The 27,315-nt window shown below is 35.9% G+C and overlaps 1 protein-coding gene across 2 annotated transcripts in view; it reads left to right on the forward strand.

Moving 5' to 3' along the window:
- Positions 1-27,315, forward strand: part of TLL1 (tolloid like 1) — a 183,383-nt gene that overhangs the window by 148,021 nt on the left and 8,047 nt on the right. For both annotated transcript variants that reach the window (XM_074377000.1, XM_045505533.2), the window contains 3 exons: positions 5,702-5,827; positions 8,207-8,334; positions 24,587-24,800. In XM_074377000.1, coding sequence (XP_074233101.1) covers positions 5,702-5,827; positions 8,207-8,334; positions 24,587-24,800 — 468 coding nt within the window. The remainder of the gene's footprint in view (positions 1-5,701; positions 5,828-8,206; positions 8,335-24,586; positions 24,801-27,315) is intronic.

The following is a 27,315-nucleotide window of genomic DNA, read 5'->3' on the forward strand; positions in this document are numbered from 1 at the left end:
ATTACCTAATAGACTTTGATCTCTGAGAATGAAGAAATTTTTAAATTTATCTATTTATTAATTAGTTAATAAATGTTAATACAAGTGTTTTGAATTGAGTTAAATTTTATAATTTTTATTTTTATAGTTAGTTTATAATATCTTACAGAAAATTTGGCAAATGTTTGCTAGATTGTGTGTGGTAATCCAGAAATATTTTATGAGACTTACTCTTAAGTGGCTTTGTTTGCAACCAGTGTTCTAAAAATTTTAGAAGTGGTTTTGAATATATGAAAACATAACGAGAAAAATAACATTTAACTATTTTTCTACATACTTCTTCCAAGAACTATTATCAAGGAATTCAATTAAAAAAAAACAGTATTTATTTTCGATGATTCCATATTACTTGGAAAGGAAAACTACCTAAAAATAAATTCTAGATTTCTTGCAGTTAAGTGATGCATCAAGGAAGGAAAAAAAACAAGGAAATATATTTAGGTTTTTAATGAATACAGTGAAACAAGCAATAGCATTATTTTTAAAAATATAATTACATAATGAAATAATCATATTGAGATTTTAATTACTTTTGCACATAGCCTCTGAATTTAAATAAGTACTTTATAGACCTAAGAAAAGGAATTGGAAGAATGACTCTCAGAACTTATTAGGAGAATAATTAATATCAATTTCTGTCACTTCCATGTTCATCAAAGTAAGAAAATATCATATATAAATTCTTATTTAATGTCTTAAATTGACCATGAAAAGTGCTATAGCTTAAAATCTAGAAGTTATTGGTTTATACAGCAGAAAATCCACAGCTCCTCTACACGAGTCAGCATCATGTAGTATAATGAAATAATATCAAAGCAAATAAGGAAATTAAGACATCAAAGTAAAGCTATTTGGACATGATACAAAATTATGTGTCAAACTTACTAGGTAATTTAGAACATAATGGCATAGCATATTCTAAAAGATATGTGGTCCAACAATATATTACTGTTATTTTCTTTGACTGAAGGAAGTTAGTTTTTAGATTAACAATAATTACTTTATATGATAGTCAAGCCAAACTTCATTTTATATGATGTTGTATTTGAACAGAAGTATGCAAATCTTCACAGGTATACATGATATAGTTTACTAATTTTAAGTGATTAAACAAAGTTAACTGTATTCTACTCAGAACAAACTTATTTTTCTTAAAATGGATTAAACTTAAAGGAAATACTAGTAGGATTTTACATATGTAAAACCAGCTGCATTTGGGAAACTTGACGTGCGTGGAACAGTCGAACTGCAGTGTTCATTATTTGGGAATAATGTGACAGATGACTTCAGGCAGTGAGAACTGTGCATAGACGGTCCACCTTGAGGCAGCCCCATGGTGGTGGCCTCAGTGATGACTTCTGCAGTTGCCAGAAAAGAGGATTTGAAGGATAAACCTCTTTAATGACAGTCTCCCTCACGGGTGACTTAACGGTAATGTGATCGTTCCCTGATGGACCCAGGGACTGGTACAGTCACAGAAATGCAGTAAAACCCAGATTTCTTGACTCCCAGTTAATTTCTGTCTGTAACAAATACAGAAGTCAGGTAAAATCATTTGTGCAGTTTTTTTACCTTGAAATTCAGGTGGTTTCAGCTGACCTCCTCCTCGTCTTACCCACCTTTCATTATTTACAGACATTTCTTACGTTGCTCGCCCTGTACGCCATTTCTCTCATGGAATGGTCATGGATGTTTTTAGCTCAACTTGATATTATTTTAACAAAACTTTAAATAGTAGTGTGATTAATTTCAAACAGTAACACAATTAAAACTGTCCTATGATTCTGAATCCTATTCCAAGTTTCATGATTAATGATATTTAAATATTTGCATATTTTGGAAAGAGCAAATTGTCTGTGTCATAACATTCAGTAGAGCTTATCAGCGCCCTTTGGAAGGTGATTATTTTTTCAACAGTTTTGGGTTGAAACCTTGTATGCGTGCTCACATGCATGGGGCGTATGTGTGTGTGCATGGCGGTGCGTGGTCTGTTTATTTTATATTTGAGCATTTATTGTATGTATGTCTGTTCATAAATGTTTCTGTTCCGGTGCGTGGAACCTTTACTTCTTTTTCCTACAGACAAGGAAGCTTACTGCAAAGAGAAAATTTTTATTTTTGAATCTTGCAAGAACTTGATACAGGTTGCCACTTCAGTTCTGTCCAGTATGTATTATTCATAGACTGATGGCCTCTGATAGCCTCAGAGATCCTCTGCAGGCCTCTGATGGGAAAATGCCACCTCCTTTTCCCCTAATAATGGACCTTTCCTTCATCTCACATGAAGGAATGGAAATCAGATATGCCCATTCCAAAGAAGGAGGCTAATTTCCATCTGCAAAAATTAAATGTTTTTATTTCTACTCAATAAAACATTTGTTTCTCTTACTAACAAAATCTGTTTTTAAAAATCCATGCCCACAGTATGAAAATGCTAGAAAATTTCAAATAAATCATTGATAGAATTCTCAATTGTTGAATTATTTATGCAGACATTCTGAGAAAATTTTGTAACTCTTCATCCTCCTTCCTTCTCTCTTTCTTTGGATTTTCATTGTTCAAAATATTTGTAGTTCGTGTCCTAAGAGGAGAAAAGGAAAGAAAGTGAAAGCAATCATGTTTGCTATAATTTTTTCCCAAGTGTGATGACCTTTCATAATAACAAGTCCAGAATATATTTGTGGAATTCGTCTTTTACGATCTTGCTATTTCTCATCAACATAGATAATCTGAAATTGCATTCACTTTAATTAGAATAGTTTTTTTTTTACCTTTATCCAAGCATGTATTTTAAAATAACTACACTGTATTCACTACTCCCTAGACAACTTAAAATATTAAGTTAAATAAATAGCTTTCTTTGTCTGCATGATGTAAAAAGTCTGCATAATTTCAAGTATTTCAATGTTTACTGAAATTTTCTCTTTTCATATTGACTACTTGGCACATGCAGGCACAGTTTTACTTGCTACTTTCCTGGGCATGATGACTTTTCTGCTTCTAGTTACTGTTTTGACTTGTCCAATTTTGAATTTTAGCTAAGCTTTCAATTAGCCTATGCATATAGTCTAGCAGTGTATTTAATAATTCTCAATTTTCATTTGACATTGATTATATTAGGTAATGTTAGATGTAGGAATGAAGACAGGAAACGTTAATCAACTGTGAAACTGAAAAATAATAGATTCTTAGACAATAATGACTATATAAAAATCTTCCTTCTCCTCCTCCTCCTCATTTTCTTGTTCTTCCTCTAAAAATTATTTTTAAAGTATTATTTTTCCAGCACAATAGAAGGATGAATAATTGGCTACAAAAAAACTACTATTCAAGTATGAATGGCTTCATTTTCAACTTTATTTCACTTTATTTACCGTTACCACTAGTCAGATTATGTTCTATCAAATCCAAAGAAAATAATTATTCTTAGAAACATAACCTGGTAACTTGAGATTTCTGCTAAAATGAAGTTTAAATGTTAGAAATATTTTAGGTTTTGGAATTTGCATTATAAAATGATTACGGATTTTAAAAATCAGCAATATTAACTTATGTTCATGTTTTTCTTTAACGTTTTTATAGCGCTCATGTACAGCAGTGTAAACAGATCCAAACAAAAGGGTGACTCAGACATTCACTGCCCTGATAGGTCTGTCACTGAGCAACCTGTTTATTAGTTCACAGCAAATGTGAACTCACCTTCTCTAAACTAGTTTGCTTACAATTCTTAGATTTCCAACCAGTTCTCAGATATCTGGTTGACCTATAGTACAACCAAAGTTCACTATATCAGGTTTTGAGTTCACCAAACAATCATTATATAAACATTTGCATAGAAATATGTGTCTATTTTGGGGTAAGAAATTCTAGCACCAGAAATTTTTTAATTGGCTCTTTCATTTAATAATGATGAAGAATATTTCTATATCAACTCATGAGGAAGTATGTTTCCAAAGCATATTAAGTAAAGAGCCTCTGGAAAGGTGCAATGAAATAATACATTTGAATCATGTACTGCTTGACTGTCTGAATTAGGAAATGGAAGTAGCTGACAGCATGGTAGTAGGAAGTGGTGTTCATCAATCACCCATTCTGCAAAAGTCATTCACAGCTCATCGTCTGTAATTTTCACTGTTGATACATTTATGGTAATGAGACTTCCTAATTACTATAAATTTCTCTAAAATTAATTTAAAATTCTCTATAAAATAATTTTCTTTTATCTATGCTTGTTTTGTTTTTATTTTTTGGTTTTTTTTTTTTTTTTGGTTTTTGGTTTGTTTGTTTTGTTTAGTCTCCATATTAAGTATTAAGAATGTGATGGAAGTGTTGAGGGCAGGTGAGAACAAACCAATCGCAAATATATTGATGCTGATATGTTCTTTAGAGCTTTGGGACTGCCTGTACATATTTGCAATATTTTGATATTGCCAGTGCATGAATATATTCCAGAAGAATTATGTGCTCTGTCATGTTATGTCTCCAAAATGGGAAAAACACTTGCATCCTTTAAAATTCCTATCAGATTCTTGGATTTAAAAAAAAAAAATGTCTTTCTTAAACTTATCTCCATAGAGGGAATATTGATTTACCAAAAAAGCAAAAATAGAATTTGCTATTTGTGTCCCACCATGAACTCACAAATTCTAGCTAGAAAAATCAGTTGACTGTAAATTTTGAATTCAGCCTAACCTCTGATGGACTGCCATGTGTCCTTTTTGTTCTCTGTGCTGTGGGAGTGATGAAGGTCTGAGTGATGTGTCATCATATGTCTGTGTCAGGAGCAGAGGTCAGATTCAACTTTAATGGACAAGCCAGTCATGGAATGACAGTTGAGTGACATAATATGGTGACTGACGTCTCTCACTGATTGACTGCCTGCTAATATAGTGGGGCTTTTTTTTCCCTGCAGTAAATTTGTTGGCTATTTCTTAAAGCTCTTAAATCCTATTCTAACTTTTACTGCTAGCACACTAAAAGCTCTTTTAGGGAATTACTTATTAATAAACTGCTGGAGTAGATTAGTTTAAAATATATAAATTAGGTTTCTTCTTTAGGATAGTCTAATGATGCCTTTTTCTGTCTTGGTATATTATAAAATGCCCAGATTCATTAATGCTAAGCATAAATGCAAAGTTAATGAAAAAATCAACTACAGTATTCATACTGAGTGATTTTTTTAAAAGTGGTTACACACAGATCTTAGAACCTTGTTTGGTGTCTGTCTATATGCCATGGTTAATATAGTGAAAGATTTCCCTCCACTTAAATGCCGTTTCTTGTGTTTATTCAAACTACTCACAATTTTTAATTTATTTTTAAAAATTGGCAATAAGTGGTTAGAAGTATTTGGGAAAATATTCTTTCATTTCCTCTGTCCTACTCAAAACTTTTCCAGCATAGGAGTGAAGACTACATGCCGTCATCCTAGTGCAAATGATCTTGGAAAATCAATTCATGGCACAAGGCTCCAAGCTAAACAAGGAGTGGGTAGAACTAAGACACGATACTTATTTTGGGGGGTGGGGTGTTTTATTTTGGAAAAGGGAAAGCTGTGACTAAGCTTACCCTTTGCCAGTGTTAACCAAAACTAAATGAGTCTCCTTTGACATCCTTTGTTTTTAAAGCTACTTACTAATCTATGGCATTATCTCTTTGCTAGACAAAGATGAGTGCTCTAAGGATAATGGCGGGTGTCAACATGAGTGTGTCAACACAATGGGAAGCTACATGTGTCAGTGCCGTAATGGATTCGTGCTGCATGAAAATAAACATGATTGCAAGGAAGGTAGGAAAGAAGTGTTCTTTTTTTGGACAACATCTAGAATTCCATGCAGTTTGGTTAAAGCACTGCTTCCAGGTAGAGTTAATCATATCAATGAATGATATCATTGTTGACGGTTGAAATATCAAAAGAAAAATCACGCAGTGTGCAAAGGCCCAAGGTATACTATTGGAAATCTCATATTACCTAAAGGTGCTGCACTTCCTGCACATGTGGTATTAGAATAACTTTGTATAACAGACGTAGAAGCTGCTGCGATGCCATCTGCCAGCCAGAAAAGCATCATGCCTCCATCTTCATTGCCCAACCTGATAATTATCTCCATATTTAAACTTAACTTCTGCTGAATGTTTTGCCTTTGGTTTAATTTTCCTCCCCAAAATATCTCATATATGTGTTACATGAGTGATGTCACTTTAAATACCAGGAGTATCAAACTCAAATGCCTACCAGAAGAAAGACATTTGAAAATGGTAGATGCTGTGCCATTTAAAATTTTAAGTCCTGGTTTTACCCTGCCTCCCCCTGCCTCCCCCTGCCCCCGACTCGGGCCCACACACACAAACAAGCACCTAATAGCACAACAGTAGCCTACCAGTTTGGGGTCCCAACGCTTTATAATATTCCAAGGTTTTATAAAGACAATTATCTTACTTTCTGCCCATAATACATGGAACAAGAAATATATATTCAGGACTTATTTCCTCCCTTGTGGGTCTGCTCCTGAATTTTCTATTTAGCTTGGATGTATTACTCAGGCAGATTTTGTAACTAGTCACTAGCACGAGTAGAGTAGACTGGAACCACAGATGGGTCACGACTCTTTGTACGCACATCCCAGTAGTACAGACACCCTGAATTGACCCCTGCTCCATTCAGTTCCATTCCAATATGGTCGCATGTTGGGGTTTTTTTTTTTTTCTCTCTTTTTTTTCATTGAGTTAATGACATCGCCCAGAATCACATACAAGAAGGTTTTTTCTCTTTTTACTTTCATATATGAGTATAAACCAATGAGGATTCTTCGTAAGGTATTCTGTTAAATCAACAGTCTGGGGAATAGGCCCAGATATTTTGAGGTATGGAAGGCAATTCAGAAGAAAAAAAATGAGACAGCTTTTGCAGAGTATGCATATAGCCTATGACTCACACGTAGCAAATAAATTTAGATATCCAGCCTCTGTTCATCACAGCAAATATTTTCAAGAAAGGATCTCATAGATTTCCTTTTAAATAGAGCTACATTCAGGCACCCCTAATAAAATTTATTTTTACTGCCAGTAAAGGGGCTGGATTTTCTTTCACCTCTGCTGTAGTATAGGCGCCTTCTACAGTTTAGTGGTGAGCCCCTTGGCTTTGTCTAGGCCAGATCTGGGAGACTCCGCATTTCATATAGACAAGGCAAGGACAGGGATAATGGAATTTAGAAAACCCTTGTCAAGACAGTAGCCAAACTTTAAGGCTACTGTATTGCTGCAAAATTTCAGAGAATTAATTGCATTTTAGAATGGGATACACAATGCAAAACAAAGAATTCCCAGTCTAAACCAGGATGTGCAGAGTGATGCTTCATAAATTATATGGAAATATATATAGAATATATATGTATAGAATATAGAAAATCTGAAGATATTACATGCTTTTGAAGTTTAATATATGGAATGGACCCTCCAAGATGAAGTTATTTAAATTGTGAAAAACCTAAAAGAAATTTCACATTCATTGAATGAGACACTCTTTGAAATTAATTCAGAAGATAGTAGCTGTTCACTAATTTTTTTCCCCTTCGTGCTTCACTGCACTTTCATGAAATTACAGAATTTACTTTAGCAGCTAAAATTATGCTTTAGATATTCAAGTATATACTTTAACAAAGGGAGAGAGTAAATGAAAAGACATGTTTCATAAAGTGGCTTAATGATTCTAATTAGCTATAAATGATGTTTCTGTTAATAGGAAAAAAAAAAGAATTGAAAATGGCATAGTCCATTGATTTTTGTTGTGACATTACCATTAAATGTTTTGCACATACCAAGGGTTGATAGCCTTGATTTTTGATGTTTCTCCTTTAAAATTTGAGCTTACAGATCCAGCAGTTAAAAATAGTTCATTTTCTTGTAGGCATTTATCTAATTCATTGTAAACACTTAATTTCATGTGAACCAGAAAACAAACATTGCCTGATTATGATTATGATTATGATTATGATGATGCACTGAAACCTGTTTGCCAAAGCAGATGAATATGATCATGGAGACTAGAGTGATGATTGGTTATTCAGGAAACTCTTTCAGCAGGATAGTGGATAAATAGGCTGCTTCCTTGCCGGCCCAACCCTGGGCTAGATTTCCACACTAACTGATATTACCGTCATTGGCACAGCTGAGTGCGAACAGAAGATCCACAGTCCGAGTGGCTTCATCACTAGTCCCAACTGGCCGGACAAGTACCCAAGCAGGAAGGAGTGCACGTGGGAGATCAGTGCCACTCCTGGTCATCGGGTCAAATTAGTAAGTGAGCACGATATTCTTTTTTCTGTGAAAATGCCTGCCCATGTCTTGCACAGCTAGTACCGTGGAAATAAAATGAGTATCTGTTGAATTGAATTGAATTAGTAGGCAGATAGAAGAGACTTTCTTTCTCTGTTTTCCTACTAATAGCAAATAAATCCCTGATTTCCTAAATCAAGGTGATAGCACTGGTGGCCTCATGGCACTCTTACAGTGCTCTTATGCTGGATGGGATGCTCTAAAAGGCATCACCAAAATCACTGCACAACCATAGGCTCTACTTACCAGTGTGTTGTAAATAACGTTTCCAAATGAAGGTATAAACAAAGGAATGAAAGTCTCAGAAATTCATCAAGAAAGCAGTAAGTATTCACTTCAACCCAGCATAGTAAATTCCACTGGTTGTGTCCATTCTCATGCTTCATGTGCAAAACATATGTTCTTTTTTATAATAAAAATAATTTTGTCTTGTGGTTTATGGAATACTACTTTTGCATACTATAATTGCCTTCTTTAGATGAATAGTGATATCTTTCAATTTCTCCCAAATTCAAATATGAATGTAGTGTTGGTCTTCACTCCCGTAGTCTTTGAGTCTTGCACATTCCTGCTAATAAGCAGATAGTATATACGAAATTTCATTATAAGCTACAGAATACTTAAAGAGCGTAACTTAAACAAACAGACACATGGGAATATAGACATTTTAAGAACTTTCTGCAACATGCTCTTGTCAAAAGCAGGAGGGAATGTCAACTAGCACGTCTCAGGATAGGTTAGCGAGAACCATTATGGTCCTTTACTATAAAGGAAAAGAAATTGTCCTGAGAGTGAGGTTACCAGTCCTAACTAGACCAGTCCAGCCATAAAGTTAATTTTAAAATTCTGTTTGAACCCTTTCCTTCAGTGAATTTATTTTGGCCAATAAATATGTCTTATTCACATGCAACATCATAATAATAATATTGGAGACTGTCACTGAGACATCACTTTCCTATTATGGAGTTCCTTCCAATCATACTTGTAAGATATCAGTAAATGACTTTCCAAATAGAGATGTCAGTTCATTTCAGCCACTCTCAGAAGGATTCTAGGTGCTGAGACAACACTGTAGGAACCTGATTACTTTCCAGTCCTGTTCAAGATCCTGATTGAGACCACTCTCGGAAGCTTATGGGCTGAGATACAGAGGCTGCCTTTTTTTTCAGCAGTGCAGTAGCTAAGGGTGTTGGGAAAACAGATTTTCCTGAAGACTTTTTTTGTGTGTAGATCCCAGTTCTGTCTGGTACATCTGGTCTCCTTGAAGAATTTCCTTTTATGATTTGTGTAGAGTGTACCTGTGCAGTTTCACTTTTTAAAGATATTTTCACTGGGTATAAAATTCTAAGATGGCAATTTTATTTCCCTATCTGCATTTTAAATGCCTGACTCCATTATCTGTCCTTCAAGGTTTTTAGTGACTCTGTGGTAAATCTTAATTTTATTGCTGTGGAAGTAATGATTCTTTGATGGCTGCCTTCAACATTTTCTAAATCAGCAGTCTGAATATAATGTATCCAGGTGTATGTCTGTCTGTTTGTATATTTAGTAATTTATCCCTCTGAGAAATCTCTGAATTTCTTGCATCTGTATTGTAATGTCTGAAATGAACTTTCAAAAATTCTTGACCATTCTTTTCAAAATTATTCTTAATTATTGTTTCTCTTTTTCTGGGATTCAAATTACACATATGTGAAATTGTTTCATCCTATCCTAAACTCTTGAATTCTTTGGTTTTTTGGTCATTCTTTTTGAGTTTAAGTTTGGATAATTTCTATGGACCTGTCTTCAAGTTCAATGATTTTCTCTTCAGCTGACTTGAGTCCACTGATGAGCTTGTCAAAGGTGTACTATATCTCTCTTGTCATTTTTTTTTTTAATTTCTGAAGTTCCATTGATTTATTATTATAGTTCCCCTGTATATTAGTTTGTTCAGGTTGCCATAACAAAATACCGCAGGTTGAGTGGCTAAAACAAGAAAAATTTATTTTTTCGTAAGTCTGGAGCCTAGACATTCACAATCAAGGTGCTTTCAGGGTTGGTATCTGGTGAGGCCTCTTTTCCTGACTTGTAGATGGCAGCTTTATCACTGTTCCTTTCTTTTGTGTGTACATGGAGAGAGCAAACGAAGGAACTCTGGTGTCTCTTCGTCTTCTTATAATAACATTAGCCTGTGGGATTAGGGGTTCATGCTTATGACCTCATTTAACTTTCATTACCTCCCTAAAGGTAATCAAATACAGCCACTGTCTCCAGGTACATCACATTGAGATTAGGGCTTTGATGTATGAATTTGGCGAGAGGGCACAGTTCAGTTCATAACATCATTTCTCTGCTGAAATTTCTCATCTATTCTTATGTGTTCTCTGCTAGAATGTCTAGCATATTAATCCTAGTTACTTTACATTCCATTTGGTAGATTAAACATGAGGGTCATGTTTGAGTCTGTTCTATTGATTATTTTCTCTTAACATTCTGCTTTTTTTCCTTGCCTTTTTGTGTTTCATGTAATTTTTGATTAAACATCAGACTTTATGTATCTAATAGTAGAGACTTCATGTCCGGAAGTGGACACACCTCTTCTGTTAGGCTGTTGGTGAATGTGTGTATGTGGGAGGGGATGTTGTTGAGTGAATGTAGTCAGTAACTAGCTGAGTTTGGGTTGTCTTGTTCCTATGATTACCTTCAGTGAACCATCGGCTTTGAATTCCTTTTTCTTAAATTGGAAGCTGGGATTTCAGATGCATTTTCTCAATGTTTCTCCTTCATCTTTAGCTTCCCCATTCATCTCTACCACAAATTGTATCCCTCCCCGCACTTTTTTCCCTCAACCGTGGCAGACTGCAGTTACATGTTGCTTGGTGCTTAGTGGTCTGGTGGTGAGTGCAAGGGGTTCTCTACTGCTTTAGAACAGACTCCATTTAGATGGGATCTGTGTTTTTAGGTCTTAGAGATGGCCTTTCTCAGTGGTCCTGCCTCTTCTCTTCCTGGAAGCCAGACTCCATCTTATATCTCTGTTTGGTCTTCGATGGGAGAATTTCTTTTCCCTCTCCCAGTTGTAGCAGGTCTCTAATGTTATTGGTGTAGACTCCTGGGTCCAAGACTTCCCCAGGGATGGAAGTGTTCTCTGTTTGTTTATTCATTTAAGCTTTCTTGGGCTACAGTGTGTCTGTACGTGTGCCCTGGTGGTGACACAGTTTTCTGCTCCTCCCTTTGAGACTTAAGGCTTTGTTTTCCAGAGAAGGGGTGCAGCAGGGCCTCATGCTTTTCTCCCGGCAGTGACCACTTCCCCCTCCAAGCCTGCAGTACCAAGGAAGGCACTTACCCATCTCCTGCTCTTCCCGCCGTCTTTCTCATGAGGAGGAGATTGTGATCCACAGAGAAGAGCCTGCAAGCAGGTGCTGACTCCTGTGTCTACAGCTCTCAGCTCTTACCTTAGTCCACACCTGACCTGCACCAGGACATTACAGTTGTAGCTGAATGCATCTTACCTAGTTGTATGGCACCCAGCATCCCTTCTAACTGTAGTTGGTCGTGGGTGAGCAGGTGCTCGTGTCTCCTCTCTCTTTGGTTGTGCCTGAGAGTCAGTCGAGTTGCTACTACTTGGTTGACTAGTGACTTCAGCTCTTTGATGTGTCCAGCAAAGTTGTGATTTTTATTTTTTAGTTTACATGGGTTTTCTTGCTAGGTTTTCTTGCTAGCAACACTAGTCTCAGCTTTCTATACCAAGGGGAAATAGAACTCCTAATATATCTCAATTTGAAGAATGGCAGTAATTTATTTGTTCTCAGTTATATACCATTCAGCTTTCTGAGCATCCTTTCCAACTCTAGGACAGTCTGTTTCTTCACAAATTATAGGCAAATATTGCACTTGAGGACTAGGACAGTCAGTTCAACAGTGGTCATACCTGCTAGTATCGTAAGAAGGTAATTTTTAGAAGGAAAATGAAGGCTTTAATGCAACTATTGATCTTTGTTTTCAGTACTTGACTTTGTGATCTTTGTAGAAGTAGTCACAGTCTACATTAGGCTTTCTGAGTATTAGCATGCATCAGAATTACCTGGAAGATTCTTCTGCTGAAAAATCAGCTCATAGCCTTATGGGAGGTCCCTTGTATGTTATTCATTACTTTTCCCTTGCTGCGTTTAATATTTTCTCTTTATCTTTTTGTCAATTTAATCACAATGTGTCAGTGTGTTCCTCTCTGGGTTAATCTTATATAGATCTCTCTGCTCTTTCTGGACTTGGATGACTGTTTCCTTTCCCAGGTTAGGAAAGTTTTCAGCTATGATGTCTTCAAATATATTATTAGCACCTTTCTCTTTCTCTTTTCCTTCTGGGACCCCTATAGTGTGAAAAAGAGTGTACTTGATGATGTCCCAAAGGTCTCTTAAACAGTCCTCATTTCTTTTCTTTCTTTCTTTCTTTTTTTTTTTAACATCTGTATTGTGGTATGATTCCTGTACAGTAAACTACACATATTTCAGATGTTTAATTTGAAGAATTTTGATAGATGTGTACACCAATGAAACCACCGCCACAATAAAGATAGCTAACATTTCCATCACTCCCCAAGAGGTGCAGATTTAGAATTCCTGATTGATCCCTTTGCATCCCCTTTAACCCCTGGTAACCATAAGTTTGTTATCTATGTCTGTGAGTCTGTTTCTCTTTTATAGGTAAGTTCATGTGTGTCCCCTTTTTCAGATTCCACATATAAGCATTATCAAATGACATTTTTTTTTCTCTTTCTGACTAACTTCACTTGGAATGACAATCTCCAGGTCCATTCATGCTGTTGCAAATGTATTACTTTATTCTTTTTTATGGCTGACTAGTATTACATTATACATATGCATATGTATATGTGTATGTATATGCCAGTGTCACATCTTCTTTATCCAGTCAGTTGTTGATGGACATTTGGGTTGTTTCCATGTCTTGGCTATTGTAAATAGTGCTGCTGTGAACATTGGGGTGCATGTGTCTTTTTAAATTACATTTTCCTCCAGACATATGTCCAGGATTGGGATTGCTGGATCATATGGTAACTCTCACTAGTTTTTAAAGGAATCTCCATACTGTTCTCCATAATGGCTGTACCAGTTTACATTCCTATCAACAGTATAGGAGGGTTCCTTTTTCTCCACACCCTCTGCAGCATTTATTGTTTGTGGACTTTTTAAGAAGGCCATTCAGACTGGTGTGAGGTGATATCTCATTGTAGTTTTGATTTGTATTTCTCTAACAGTTAGTGATGTTGAGCATCTTTTCACGTGCTTGTTGGCCATCTGGATGACTTCTTTGGAGAGATGTCTACATTGGTCTTCTGCTCACTTTTTTTATTGGGTTGCTTGTTTTTCGAAATTAAGCTGTACAAGTTGTTTGTATACTTTGGAAATTAGTCCGTTTTTGATCATATCATTTGCAAATATTTTCTCACATTCTGTAGGTTGTCTTTTTGTTTTGTTGATGATATCCTTAGCTGTGTAAAAGCTTTTAAGTTTAATTAGAGCCTACTTGTTTATTTTTGCTTATATTTCCATTATTCTAGGAGCTGGTTTGAAAAAAATATTGCTGTGATTCATGTCAAAGAGTATTCTGCCTGTTTTTCTCTATGAGTTTTATAGTATCTGGTCTTATATTTAGGTTTTTATCCATTTTGAGTTTATTTTTGTTGTGGTGTTAGAGAATGTTCCAATTTCAGGCTTTTACAGGTAGCTGCCCAGTTTTCCCAGCACCCCTTGTTGAAGAGACTGTCTTTTCTCCATTGAATATTCTTGCCTCCTTGGTCGTAGCTTAATTAACCATAGTGTGTGGGTTTACTTCTGGACTTTCTGTCCTGTTCCATTGATCTATGTGTCTGTTTTTGTGCCAGTACAATACTGTTTTGATTACTGTAGCTTTGTAGTATAGTCTTAAGTCAAGGAGCATGATTTCTCCACCTCTGTTCTCTTTTCCCAAGACTGTTTTTGCTGTCCGGGGTCTTTTGTGTTTCTATACAAATTTTAACATTTTTTGTTTCAGCTCCATGAAAAGTGTCATTGGTAATTTAATAAGGATTGCACTGAATCTGTATATTGCTTGGGTAGTATGGCCATTTTAACAATATTGATTCTGTCGATCCAAGAACATGGTACATCTTTCCATCTCTTTATGTTGTCTTCATTTTCTTTCATCAGTGCCTTACAGTTTTCATAGTACAGGTCCTTTGCCTCTTTGGGTAGGTATATACTTAGGTATTTTATTCTGTTTGGTGTGATGGTGAATGCAATTGTTTCCTTAATTTCTTTTTCTGCTATTAAATTGTTAGCATATAGAAATGAAACTAATTTCTGTATATTAATTTTGTACCCTGCAACTTTACCAAATTCATTGATGAGCTCTAGTAGTTTTCTTGTCGCTTCTTTAGTATTTTCTATGTATAGTATCCTGTCATCTGGGAATAGTGACAGTTTTACTTCTTCTTTTCTGATTTGAATTCCCTTTGTTTCTTTTTCTTCACTAATTTCTATGGCTAGGACTTTCAGAACTATATTGAATAGAAGTGGCAAGAATGTGCATCCTTGTCTTGTTCTTGATTTTGGAGGAAATGCTTTCAGCTTTTCACCATTAAGTATGAGGTTAGCTATGTGTTGGTCATATATGGCCTTTATTGTGTTGAGATATGTTCCCTCTATGCTCACTTTCTGGAGAGTTTTTATCATAAATGGATGTTGAATTTTACCAAAAGCTTTGTGTTTTTTTTTTTTTGCATCTATTGAGATAATCAAACAGTTTTTATTCTTCAGTTTGTTAATGTTCTGTATCACATTGATTGCTTTGCCTTGCTCGACCATGGTGTATAGGCATTTGAAGTAGATTTGCTAGTATTTTGTTAAGAATTCTTGCGTCTATATTCACAAATGATATTTACCTATAATTTTCTTTTTTTGTGATATCTTTGCTTTTCGTTTTGGTATCAGGGTGATGGTGGCCTCACAGAATGAGTTTGGAAGTGTTCCTTCCTCTTCAATTTTTGGAATAGTTTCAGAAGGAGAGGTGTTAACTCTTCTTTAAACATTTGGTGGAATTCACCTGTCAAGCTTTCTGGTCCTGGACTTTTGTTGTTGGGAGCTTTTTAATTACTGACTCCATTTTGGTGCTGGTAATTGGTCTATTCATATTTTCTATTTCTTCCTGATTCAGTCTTGACAAATTGTACCTTTCTAAGAAATTTTCCATTTCTTCTAGGTTGTCCTTTTTGTTGGTATATAGTTGCTCATAGTAGCCTGTTATGATCCCTTGCATTTCTGTGGTGTCAGTTATGACTTCTCCTTTTTCATTTCTGACTTTATTGATTCAAGCCCTCTTCCTTTTTTTTCTTGGTAAGCCTAACTAACGGTTCATCAACTGTTTTTCACTTTTTCAAAAAAACAGGTTTTAGTTTCATTGATTTTTACTATTTTTTTAGTCTCTGTTTCATTTACTTCTGCTCTGATCTTTATGATTTCTTTTCTTCTACTAACTTTTAGTTTTGTTTGGTCTTCTTTCTCTAGACGCTTTAGGTAAAAAGCTAAGTTGTTTACTTAAGATTTTCTTATTTCCTGAGGTAAGCTTGTATTGGTATAAAATTTCCTCTGAGAACTGCTTTTGCCCCGTCCCAAAGGTTTTGGATCATTGTGGTTTTTTTTTTATTTGTCCCAAAGTATTTTTTAATTTCCTCTTCGATTTCTTCAGTGATCCTTTGGCTGTTTAGTAGCATAAAGTTTAGCCTCCACGTGTTTGCAGTTTTTTTCTTGTAGCTGATTTCTAACCTTATAACATTGTGGTCAGAAAAGATGCTTGGTATGATTTCAATTTTCTTAAATTTACTGAGGCTTGCTTTGTGGGCCAAATGTAATCAGTTCTACAGAATGTTCCTGTGTGCACTTGAGAAGAATGTGAGCTCTGTTGCTTTCAGATGGAAATGCTCTATAGATGTCAATTAAGTTCATCTGGTCTAATGTGTCATTTAGGGCCTGTATTTCCTTATTGATTTTCTGTTTGGATGCTCTCTCCATTGATGTAAGTGGGGTGTTAAGTTCCTCCACTATTATTGGGTTATTGTCGATTTCTCCTTTCATGTCTGTTAACAATTGCCTTATATATTGAGGTGCTCCTATGTTGGGTGCATATATATTTACAATTGTTATATCCTTTTCTTGGATTGATCCCTTGAGCATTATGTAGTGTCCTTCTTTGTCTCTAGTAACAGTCTTTATTTTAAGATCTATTTTGTCTGATATAAATATTGTTATTGCAGTTTTCTTTTGGTTTCCATTTGCATGGAATGTTCTTTTCATCTCCTTACTTTCAGCCTGCATGTGTGTCTAGCTCTAGTGGATCTCTTGTAGACAACATGTATATGGATCTTGTTTTTGTATCCATTCAGCCAGTCTATGTCTTTTAGTTAGAGCATTTAATCCATTTGCATATAAGGTAATTATAGATGCATTTGTTTTTATTGTCATTTTGTTAATTGTTTGGGGTTTGTTTTGTAGGTCTTTTTTTTTTTTTTTTTCCTCTTTCTTCTTTTTGTTCTCTTTTCTTGTGGTGTGATGACTAGAGAAGTTCCTTTAACATTTGTTGTAAAGCTGGTTTGGTGGTGCTGAATTCTTTTAGCTTTTGTTTATCTGTGAAGCTTTTGATTTCTCCATCAAATCTGAATGTGTTCCTGGCTGAATAGAGTATTCTTGGTTGTAAGTTTTCTCCTTTTATCACTTTAAATATACTGTGCCATTCCTTTCTGGCCTGGAGAGTTTCTACTGAAAAATCAGCTGATAACCTTATGGGAGTTCCTTTGTATGTTATTTGTTGCTTTTCTTTTGCTGATTTTAATATTTTCTCCTTATCCTTAATTTGTCAACTTGATTACTGTGTACCTCTGTGTGTTCCTCTTTGGGTTGATCCTATGTGGAACTGTCTGTGCTTCCTGGACTTGGGTGACTGTTTCCTCTCTCAAGTTAGAGAAGTTTTTGGCTATTATCTTTTTGAATATTTTCTCAGGTCCTTTCTCTCTCTCTTCTCTTTCTGGGACCCCTATAACGTGAATATTAGTGTGCTTCATGTTGTCCTAGATATCTCTTAAACTATCCTCATTTCTTTTCATTCTGTTCTGTGATAGTGATTTCCACGAATATGTCTTCTAGCTCACTGACCCATTCTTCTGCATCATTTAGTCTATTCTTGATTCTTTCTAGTGTATTATTCATTTCAGTGATTTTGTTCTTCAACTCTGTTTAGGTATTCTTTTATTTTTCAACTCTTCGCTAAAATCTTCCCTCTTTGCATCTATATCCCTCCTGAGTTCTCTGAACATCTTTGCCACCATTACTCTAAACTCTTTCTTAGATAGTTGCCTATATCCTCATCATTTATTTCAACATGTCAGCCTCCAGGAAAGCTCATGTAGATGAACACTCCTCAAATGTCCACCACTAGCTTTTACGTCCCCAGGGTAAGCCACAGGTGACCCCTACCTCCCCAGAAGATCTTCCAAAACCAGCAAGCAGGTCTGACCCAGGTTCCTATGAAGTCACTGCCTCTGCCCTTGGACCTGGTGCATGCAAAATTCTGTGTGTGCTTTTCAAGAGAGTGAAGTCTTTATTTCCCATTGTCCTGTGGGGTTCCTGGAGTTAAGACTTGCTGGCTTTCAAAGCCAGTTGTTCTGGACTCTCCTCCCAATGGTGGAACCCTGGGCTGGGGAGCCTAATGTGGGGCTCAGAACTTTCACTCCTGTGGGAGGGCCTCTGCAACTTAATTATTCTTCAGCTTGTGGGTGGCCCACCTGGGGGTATAGGGCCTGATCATTTCACAAGCATGCCCCTCCTACTGTCCCACTGAGATTCCCTCTGTATGTTTCCATTTGAAGAGGATCTTTTTTGCTAGGTTCCATCTTTGTTTAGCACTCAGTTGTGGTTTTTTGTAGTCATGAGGAGAGACAAGCTCATGGTCCTACTACCCTGCCATCTTGACCAGAAATTAACAGTCCTCATTTCTTTTCATTCTTTCTTTTCTTTTTTCTGTTGGGCACCAGGGATTTCCACTACTCTGTCTTCCAGCTCACTAATGTGTTTCTCTAACATTTAGTCTAAGTTGAGTCCTTCTAGTATATTTTTCATTTCAGTTACAATCTTTTTTTTATCTCTGTTTGGTTTTTCTTTATATTTTCTAACTCGTTTTAAAAACTTCTAATTTTTTGCTCTGTGCATCCATTCTTCTCCCAAATTCTTTGATCATCTTTATGATCACTACCCTGAACCCTTTGTTGGTTGTATTGCTTATCTCCACTTCACTTAGTTCTTCTTCTGGAGTTTTTATCTTGTTCCTTTGCCTGGAATATGTTCTTCTATCACCTCATTTTGCCTAAGCTGCTATTTTATTTTTTGTGTATCTGGTAGATTGGTTGTATTTCCCAGTCTTGGGAAAGTGGCCTTTTGTAGGAGATGTCCTGTGCATCCCAGCAGTGCACTGCCTTCTCATCACCCAAGTCATATGCTCCAGGGGGTTCTCACTATTAGGACTGCATGGGACCTTCTGCTGTGACAGGCTCCTTGGGTAGTCTGGTAGGCTCGGTTGGCCCTGATCTGGTTGGTCACCCAGCTCTCCCTTGTGTGGAGGCTGTCAGTTGCTTGTTGGTGGGGTCTAGTCATGAGGTGGCTAACTACAGAACCTCAGGAGGCCTGGAGCTAATGCTGGCTCACTGAGCATCCATAAGATTCCGAGGCTGTTGCCTGCCCACTGGTGGGTGAAGCCAGGTCCTGATGTTATTGCTGAACTACTGGTAGGCAGAACCAGGTCCTGGAGTCTGGTTACAGGGCCCAGGAGTCCCAGAGCTGGTTTCAGATTGCTGGGCCAGGGAGGGCAGTCCCTGACACAAGTAGATACAGGGTCTAGGGTGCCCTGAAGCCTGCTAGTGGGCAGAGCAGGGCCCAGCTGGTCCCAGGGCAGGATCTGGCCTGCTGTGGGCAGGTTAGGTCTGCAGGCTATAGGGTTTTGGTTTTCTTGCAACTGGTGTCTGCCCTCTGGTGGGTGAGGCCAGTCCAGAGGCTAGCCCAGGCTTCCTGGAGGGCAGGGCCAGAGCCTAGGGGATTGTGAGGCTGGTTCTTCTCACTGGCGGACAGAGCTGGATCTTAGCAAGTCTGCCCCTCCTAGCTGTCTCGTTGTGGTTCCTTCTTTAAGTCTTTAGTTGTAGAAGATCTTTTCTGGTAGACACCAGTCTTTTTCAATGATGGTTGATGTGCAAACAGTTATAATTTGGTGTGCTTGTGAGAGGAAGTGAGCTTAGGGTCTTTCTACTCAACCATTTTGGCCAACCCCTTTGAAATTGAATCCTAACAAATGTGACTAATGGTTAGTGATCAGAAAACTTTTTATTTAAAGGGCCAGATAGTAAATATTATGAACTTTGTAGACTATTTGGTCTGCATTGCAACAGTCTGCCATTTTAGTGTCAAAGCAGCTATAGACAATAACAAATGAATGGACATGATTGTGTTCTGGTAAAAGTTTAATTACAAAAAACAGTCTTCAGCCCAGATGTCTCCTGTGGGACTTAGTTTGTTGACCCGAGCTAAGAAAGTCAGAAGTAAAAGAGTTTAAAATTATGTAGTAATAAATGTTTGTCCTCATTTCCCCAGAAAATCACAGAGAATAAAGATATTTGACCTTACCTTCTACGGTAGGCAGAATAATGCTCCCCATCCCCCAAAGATGACCATGCCCTGATCCCCAGAACCTGTGCATATATTACTTTACATGGCAAAAGGAGCTGTGGTTAAGTTAAGGGTCTTGAAATGCAAAAATTATCCTGTAATATCTGGGTAGGCTTGAAGTAATCATAAGAGTCCTTACAAGAGGGAGGCAGAAGCTCAGAGAGCTGTTATGGTTGGTTCAAAGCCACAGTTGAAGATGGAGGAAAGAGACCTGAGCCAGGGAATGAGGGCAGCCTTTAGATGCTGGAAAAATGCAAGGAAACAGATTTGCACCTAGGACCTCTACAAGTAACACAGTGCTACTTCACCCATTTTAGACCACTGACTTCCACAGCTCTAGGACAATAAACGTGGGCTGCATTGAGCCACTAAGTGTGTGGTAATTTGCTGGAACAGCAATAGGAAACTAGTATATTTGCCATGTTTTGTGTGTGTATGTGTGTTTAATCATGGGATGCTGACTGCACGATAATAGCTTTAAAGTAAAAGAAACCATGGTCTAAAGATACTTGGAAAAAGTCTTCCTACTAGAAAGGAGATAAAGTTCTGAATGAATGAAGAAAAGGGTTTATCATTGCTGGCTTCATCTCATCTTGGTTCTGAGAGACTCAGCTGATCATTAAGTTTTTGGTACTTTTTTCATATTCTGAGTTACTCTTCGTTAAAAACAAAACAAAGCAAATAAAATTCTAGGCAGGAATACACAGCAATAAGCTAATATGTTTATGTCATTTTTGATTTATCATATCCTAAAGTTCTGCTAAGTTACATAGTTGCAATTTATAGCTTCATATATGGGATATTTAGAAACCAAAAACACCCACAAGTGTTATATAATTCTCCACCACAAATCTATTAAATGTATATTGGATTGCAGTTATAGAAGATTCATGGAAAAGAAGAGCTCTTTTGAATCAGAGGACTGGGCTTTGTATTCTAAAAAATGTAGCCATTTTTTCCAGGGGCCTCTAATCCTTCCAATATCTTGTGGGAAACCAAATGATAGTTCTTACTGAAGGCAGGAAAAGGCAAAGGATGGCTGGAATGAGGGAGCCTCTGGATGTCCTCTCAAAATTGCTCACATTGTATCAATCTTTTTAATTCTTTTAAGTTTACATGGTCAGCCTGGCTATATTTTATTTTTTGCATTAAGTGTTACGGTTTTATTATCTTGTCCTTTGTGAATGTGTGTGGTGACTGTGCAGGTAAAGACCTTGGTGTCTAGGCAGTGCCTTTAGAACCCCTACCATTGTTCATCGGAGGGGGCCTCACAGGGAAGCCTGGCTGGTGGCCAGGTAGGTAGGTGAGCTTGCTTGGGTGTTGGAGAAACATAGTTACTCTCCCTAGAGCTTAAAAGTACAATTATTCACTCTTTATGGTTTCTCTAAAACCTAGATTATTAACCTTAAGATCATAGAAATATAATCATGGAGTGAATAAGGTTTAAATATTTGAATATCAGAATGTCTGTAAAGTCTTAGTGTAAAGGCATGGGAAAAATATTTAAAAGTCTCCCCCAAAGAGGGCCGAAATCAGGTTCCTTACAGCTCCACACATCAGCTTTTCTGTTCTGTCTCCACTGTAACGTTGAAGGACTTTTGAGGAATCTTTTTTAGGAATGTAAGTGTCTTCTGGAGGAACATTTCTGTGGCATTGGTTCTTGGTGGCTGGGAATTTAGACATAGGCATAGCTCAGAATGTGTGATAGAATAAAGTAATAAACTGTGTATCTTACTTATCTTTGGGAACTCCGAAAACTGTCCTTAAAAATTGTCTGTTTTCCGTTGGACTCCTATCATACCTTTCTGTGGCCTAGAAGTATTTTTTGTTAAGGCCAAGTCACTATGTATGGAGGTGTCTCTATGTGATATTACAGGGCAGATTTATGAGATCTCAGCATGTGAATTAGTCACATTTTGCTTGGATATGGTGGAGCATTTGGGTTAAACTGACTTCAAAAGGACCACCCAATTGTCGCAGCTGATCTAACAAAATTCTGCTAATTCCAAGAGGAAAATTCATAAAACTTTAACGAATGAGAGTTATTTGCGTTGCTTGAGAATGTGTCAGCTACAAAACCTTTGCCTAATCTGACTCTTAGAGAATCAGTCTGATTCCATTAGTAATTTGATAAAATGTTGGAGCCAGCTGGTTCCAGACCAGGTGTCAGCATGCCCTCAACCCACCAGTTCAATGCCACTTTGTGCGGTGTCGCTCTGTTCTGTAAAACAGAAGTTAAGATGTACTCCAGACACCCTGCACTTCATTAGAGAATGAAGTAGCCGCTTAGTTAGCTCATTCACTTAGTTTTCAGTGGACTGAACATGTGTGGTCTGAAATTCTGATCCCAGTTTCAGCTTTTACTTAAAGGATACGGTTTAGAATTCCATCACCCTCATCATTCTTAAAAATTTCTCTTCTACACAATAGATTTCTCTGCTCTTTATATTTATAGATGAATGACTCTAAGGCGCATTCGAAAGAGACAATTATTCGACTTGCAGTGGTTTTCAGATATTATTATTTTTCTCTTTAAACAATAATTACCTTATTATTCAGAAGTTTGGTTTCATGTTTAATTTTAAAAACTCTGGGTGCAGTTAAGCCAGTTTTCTCTTCTTAGTTTCTTAATAGTTATAAATGAATATTAAGACTGTTTATGTGTACACAAAGATAATAAAAGCTGACTGAGTTAGCATCTCCTGAAAGGCAGAAAACCAGAAGTTTCGGTTTGCCGTATCCACAGTGTTCCCATCCATGGGATTGGCCATAAACAGGGCTTAGGTAGGTAGGTAGATGGATGGACAGACTTATTCAGATATCCAGCCAGCCATCCATTCAGGGTCTTCTATATTCCAGGCCCTGCATGTCTACTTTGCTTCACTTTCTGCTACTAGATTACAGAGATTAATCTAGTGACAAACCTTAAGTGATGATGTACTTTGAATGCCGTGCTTCAGATTAAATAAACTCTGCTGAAGTTTCCCTGCTCACTGTATTTTTCTGCTCTAGTTTGTTTCCAGTGAGATTCTTTTGTGCTGTGTTTAATCTTTTTTGCACTATCCAGTGTCTTTGGTTGAATGAAGTGAATATTCCTTTTCACTCATAATAATTATAATAAATGATGATTCTCTAATGCTTATTGGTTATAGCATTTTAATTTATACTTTTAAGTAGGGCCCAGTGGAATGAGACATGAGAGATCAGCTTTCTTCCTTTTCTTTTGTCTTTTCACTCCTTTTTCCAGTTCCCTAATTAATATAAATTGCTTTCTTCATTTTGTCCCTTACTCCTCCAAAGTCAAAAGTGAGAGCCAGTGGTGGTGTGGTACGGAATCGATAATTGTGGCCAGCACTGAGGGAGAACCATTCTTAGTCACTTTTTTTCTTACAAAAATACAAAATGTATGTCTTAAATTGAGAATTAAGATCACTTCACAAAACTGTGTTAAAGAAAACTTGTATGTAAAAAGTGTATCTGCAAATATTTTATGCTGCAGTGATTGTAGCAAAATTAATACATTTTCAAGCATATTTTATATTTCCACAAATTTAGTTCCTTTATTTTTTTTAGCTTTGCTCTGTAGACTCAGTAAGACTCAGTGGTCTATTTCTTGAATGTATGATGGTTTTTCTGAGGAAAGGAAAAAGCCTTAATTAGCAATTGGCAAATTATCTGGAATCTCTGGAATTATTAATAGTTTGGGTAATAGTTATTTTCAGTCCATCACAATTAAACTTTCTGTTGTTGTATTTAATGTTTTACATTTAATAAATTTTTATTTTAAGAATTTGCTAAAACACCTACACAGAAAAAACATATTAAATTTTGCAAGACTCCAAATATTAACATAAGTGTACTATCTCTCTGAAAAGTTAATTAAAAATAATCTAACCTAAAGTCATATTAGTGTTTTCTAATAATATGAGCTTTAAGATCTAAATAAATAAATACATAATGAGAAATCCCTTTGTTTTAGGCATTCTATTAAGATTTACTACATTTATTTTTTTGTGAAAATAATTACTTTTTAAATTACTTTATGGGATTTTCTTCTTAGTTTAAATGCTCAAAAGTAGGATGATGTTCAATAGTTTATGATCATCAAAACCAGAAGGAATCATCTTTTAATATAATTGTTTAAATTTTCCTGATGCATGAAGACTACATTCTGAATAAAATATCAGTTTCTTATTATAATTGGTCTAAATTCTGGAGTAGATTCAATGGCAATAGTAGAATTAGTTGCAATAGTCAAATAGTAGAATTTCACGGTTTTACATTGTTAGTACATTGTTTTCCTCATTGTATTTATAGTCTATTGATTTCACACCCCTTTCAGTAATGTACTACAGGATTAAATCATTTGCATGGCCTGAACATGTTTTTTGCTCCGTGTTTCTGCTCCAAAGAAGAGAACCTATTTTCAGTGGTATGTGGTTTTTTGAGTTTTTTTTTCCTTTCTTTTAAAATAGGCCTTTAGTGAGTTTGAGATTGAGCAGCATCAAGAATGTGCTTATGATCACTTGGAAGTATTTGATGGAGAAACGGAAGAATCACCAATTCTTGGACGATTATGTGGCAACAAGATACCAGAGCCCCTTGTGGCTACTGGAAATAAAATGTTTGTTCGGTTTGTTTCTGATGCATCAGTTCAGAGAAAAGGCTTTCAAGCCACACATTCTACAGGTCAGTAAATCAGGGGTGCTGCTCTTTTCTAAGAAGATCCAGCCTTCTCTTCTGGTGCGTGCAGGGGATCCTATAACAGGATTATAAATGAATCAGAAGAAATCTCACTGAAGCACGGTGTGAAATATTTGAGAATCACATAGCATCCTACCTAAATATCTTTGTAGTTGCTGAACATTTAGAAAAAAATGCAAGTTTGATCTGGTTCACGTTCAATGTGCTATTATGATCAAGCAGAACTACCTCTAAATATTTGTATAATGTATTCCATGTTAACTTTAGTGGTTTGATTTATAGGTTATTTTTAGCAGATAGAAATCTGTGGCTTAGTCTTCAAAATTTTGTTTGTAATCTGACCTGGTTAGCTAAATTTTGCATTAATATATTTTTGTAAATCAAATTTGGGATTTATCTCTCTGTTTTACAGAGCCTCATTGTTTTTCCTTTTATTTAATATGCAACACAATATTTTCCCTAATCCTAATCCCTAATTTGATGCTTATAGATTCCAGCTGTAATGGAAGTCTTTAAGAAATAAAATATAATTTAGAAAAATATGGAAAATTTTAGACAAACGTGTATACTAATATTTTAATAATTTGAAGCCAATCTAATAATATATTCCATAAATGTTTAGTAAATGTCCTTTTTTTTCTTTTAGTTAAAAAAGAAATCAGTTAATTGTAGGTATTCACTGAAATCATTTATCTTATAGTGACACCTAGTGGCATTTCCAGTGCATAAACTACTGAGACACCAGGAGAAATCTATCTTGTTGTAAAACAAAGCATGGTAGTCTACAAATTCATCCACAGAGAAATTTTAGTGTAGTCATTTTTGTCATGGTTTTCTAATTATTGTTTTTTCTTTGACTTTCATTTTGTTTTAGAATCAGAACTTTAATTTATTCCATAGTCCAGTATCATTTGCCACTCTAGTATATTTTATTATGAGCATTAGATTTATATTGAAGTCTATTTGTAAGAAAGTGGATATTGTCCGGATATTGGTCTGATCCATGCTAGTATTAATTGGACTCCTCAGTAATACAAAAATAATTACTTCTCATGATTAATATAATTATTTTGATTTGAGAAAAATCTTTCTTGGATTAAAAAAATTTTATACTGTTGAAAGATTTTTTCATACGTTTGATATTTACTCTTGAAATTTTTTTTTTTTGATAATGTGTCATGTGTTGAAGGAATGGAAAAATTGGAATCCCATTATTTCATCAATATTTTTCTGACAGCACAGAGTTAATGGCATAATTTTTAAAATAATCCTGGCTGTCACAGATTCCAAGAACGGAGTGTGAAAATAGGCTATCAGAACTCTAGAAAGCTGATAGTGAAAGCTGATAGAGTATTTTTAAATTACTTACCTATAAATTTTTCTTAGTTTAATAAAAACTTAGTTTTACAGTTTCTCTTTTTATCTTTACCTTTACCTTAAATCTCAAGCTATATATTTCCTTACAGCTATAAAACTGTTATCTTATCTTACAACTATAAAACTCCATGACTCTTTAATTTGCACAGCCTCTGCTCTGGACCCTATTTACAGTGTTTGTATTACCATTAAGAATCCATTGGTAGGCTCTAATTATATTATCCTAGAGACCATGTCCAATCCAATCCAATGGTATATATTCACATTTCAGGCACATACATTTACTTAACATAAACTACACATACTGAGTCCTCGAAAGAGCCATATGATGTAGGAACTATCTTCATCTTCAGAATAAAGAAATTAAAAATCTGAAGGCTTAATTAATTGGCAAAGATTTCTAAAATTATATCAAAGCTTGAATTTTACCCTAATTCTGACTGTCTCCGGAGTTCGTGTACTTTCCACTATGGTATATTTTCTCTTAACATAAACTTTAGATTAGGAAGAAAACCAATACAAAACCGGATCTCTGTTATTTAAGCAACATGTAGAGACTGAATGCCTCCTTATGTAAGTTTTAAACAAATCCTTTGTCCAAAGTACCCAACCGACTAGGCTCATTTTATTTATTTGTTCAGTTTACATTCATTCAAATCCCCATGTGAGCAGCCTCAGTCACATTTTGTAGGCAGAATATGCCTTGGATGTTGTTTGATCCCATTCTGTCATCTCAGAAATGAAGATTTTGAGACTAAAACTTAAATAACAACCAAAGTAGTGCAAAAAAAATAACAGTTGGAGTTAGAGTGCTGACCTCCCAACTCCTGTCCACCTGCTCTTGTCAAAATTTTTGGCATTATCTGTTTGCTTGTTTGTTTTCTTCATGTGTAAATTTTTGCCGTCACTTAACCAGCTGTCTTTGAATTTTCTGGGCAGATTCATTTTATACTGTTACTTTTGAGGAGACATACATGCTGAAATATTCTTTTGTACTGCCTACTGTTTATTTCTTTTGAAAGCTTTCTCTTTAGCAGTTTATTTATTCCACAGTTTTTCATCAAATATTTACTTGGTACCTGTTTTGAATAGGCGCTATGAAGTATTTGTAATTCATAGGAAA

Source organism: Camelus bactrianus, chromosome 2, assembly GCF_048773025.1.
Source record: "Camelus bactrianus isolate YW-2024 breed Bactrian camel chromosome 2, ASM4877302v1, whole genome shotgun sequence".
NCBI lineage: Eukaryota > Metazoa > Chordata > Mammalia > Artiodactyla > Camelidae > Camelus > Camelus bactrianus.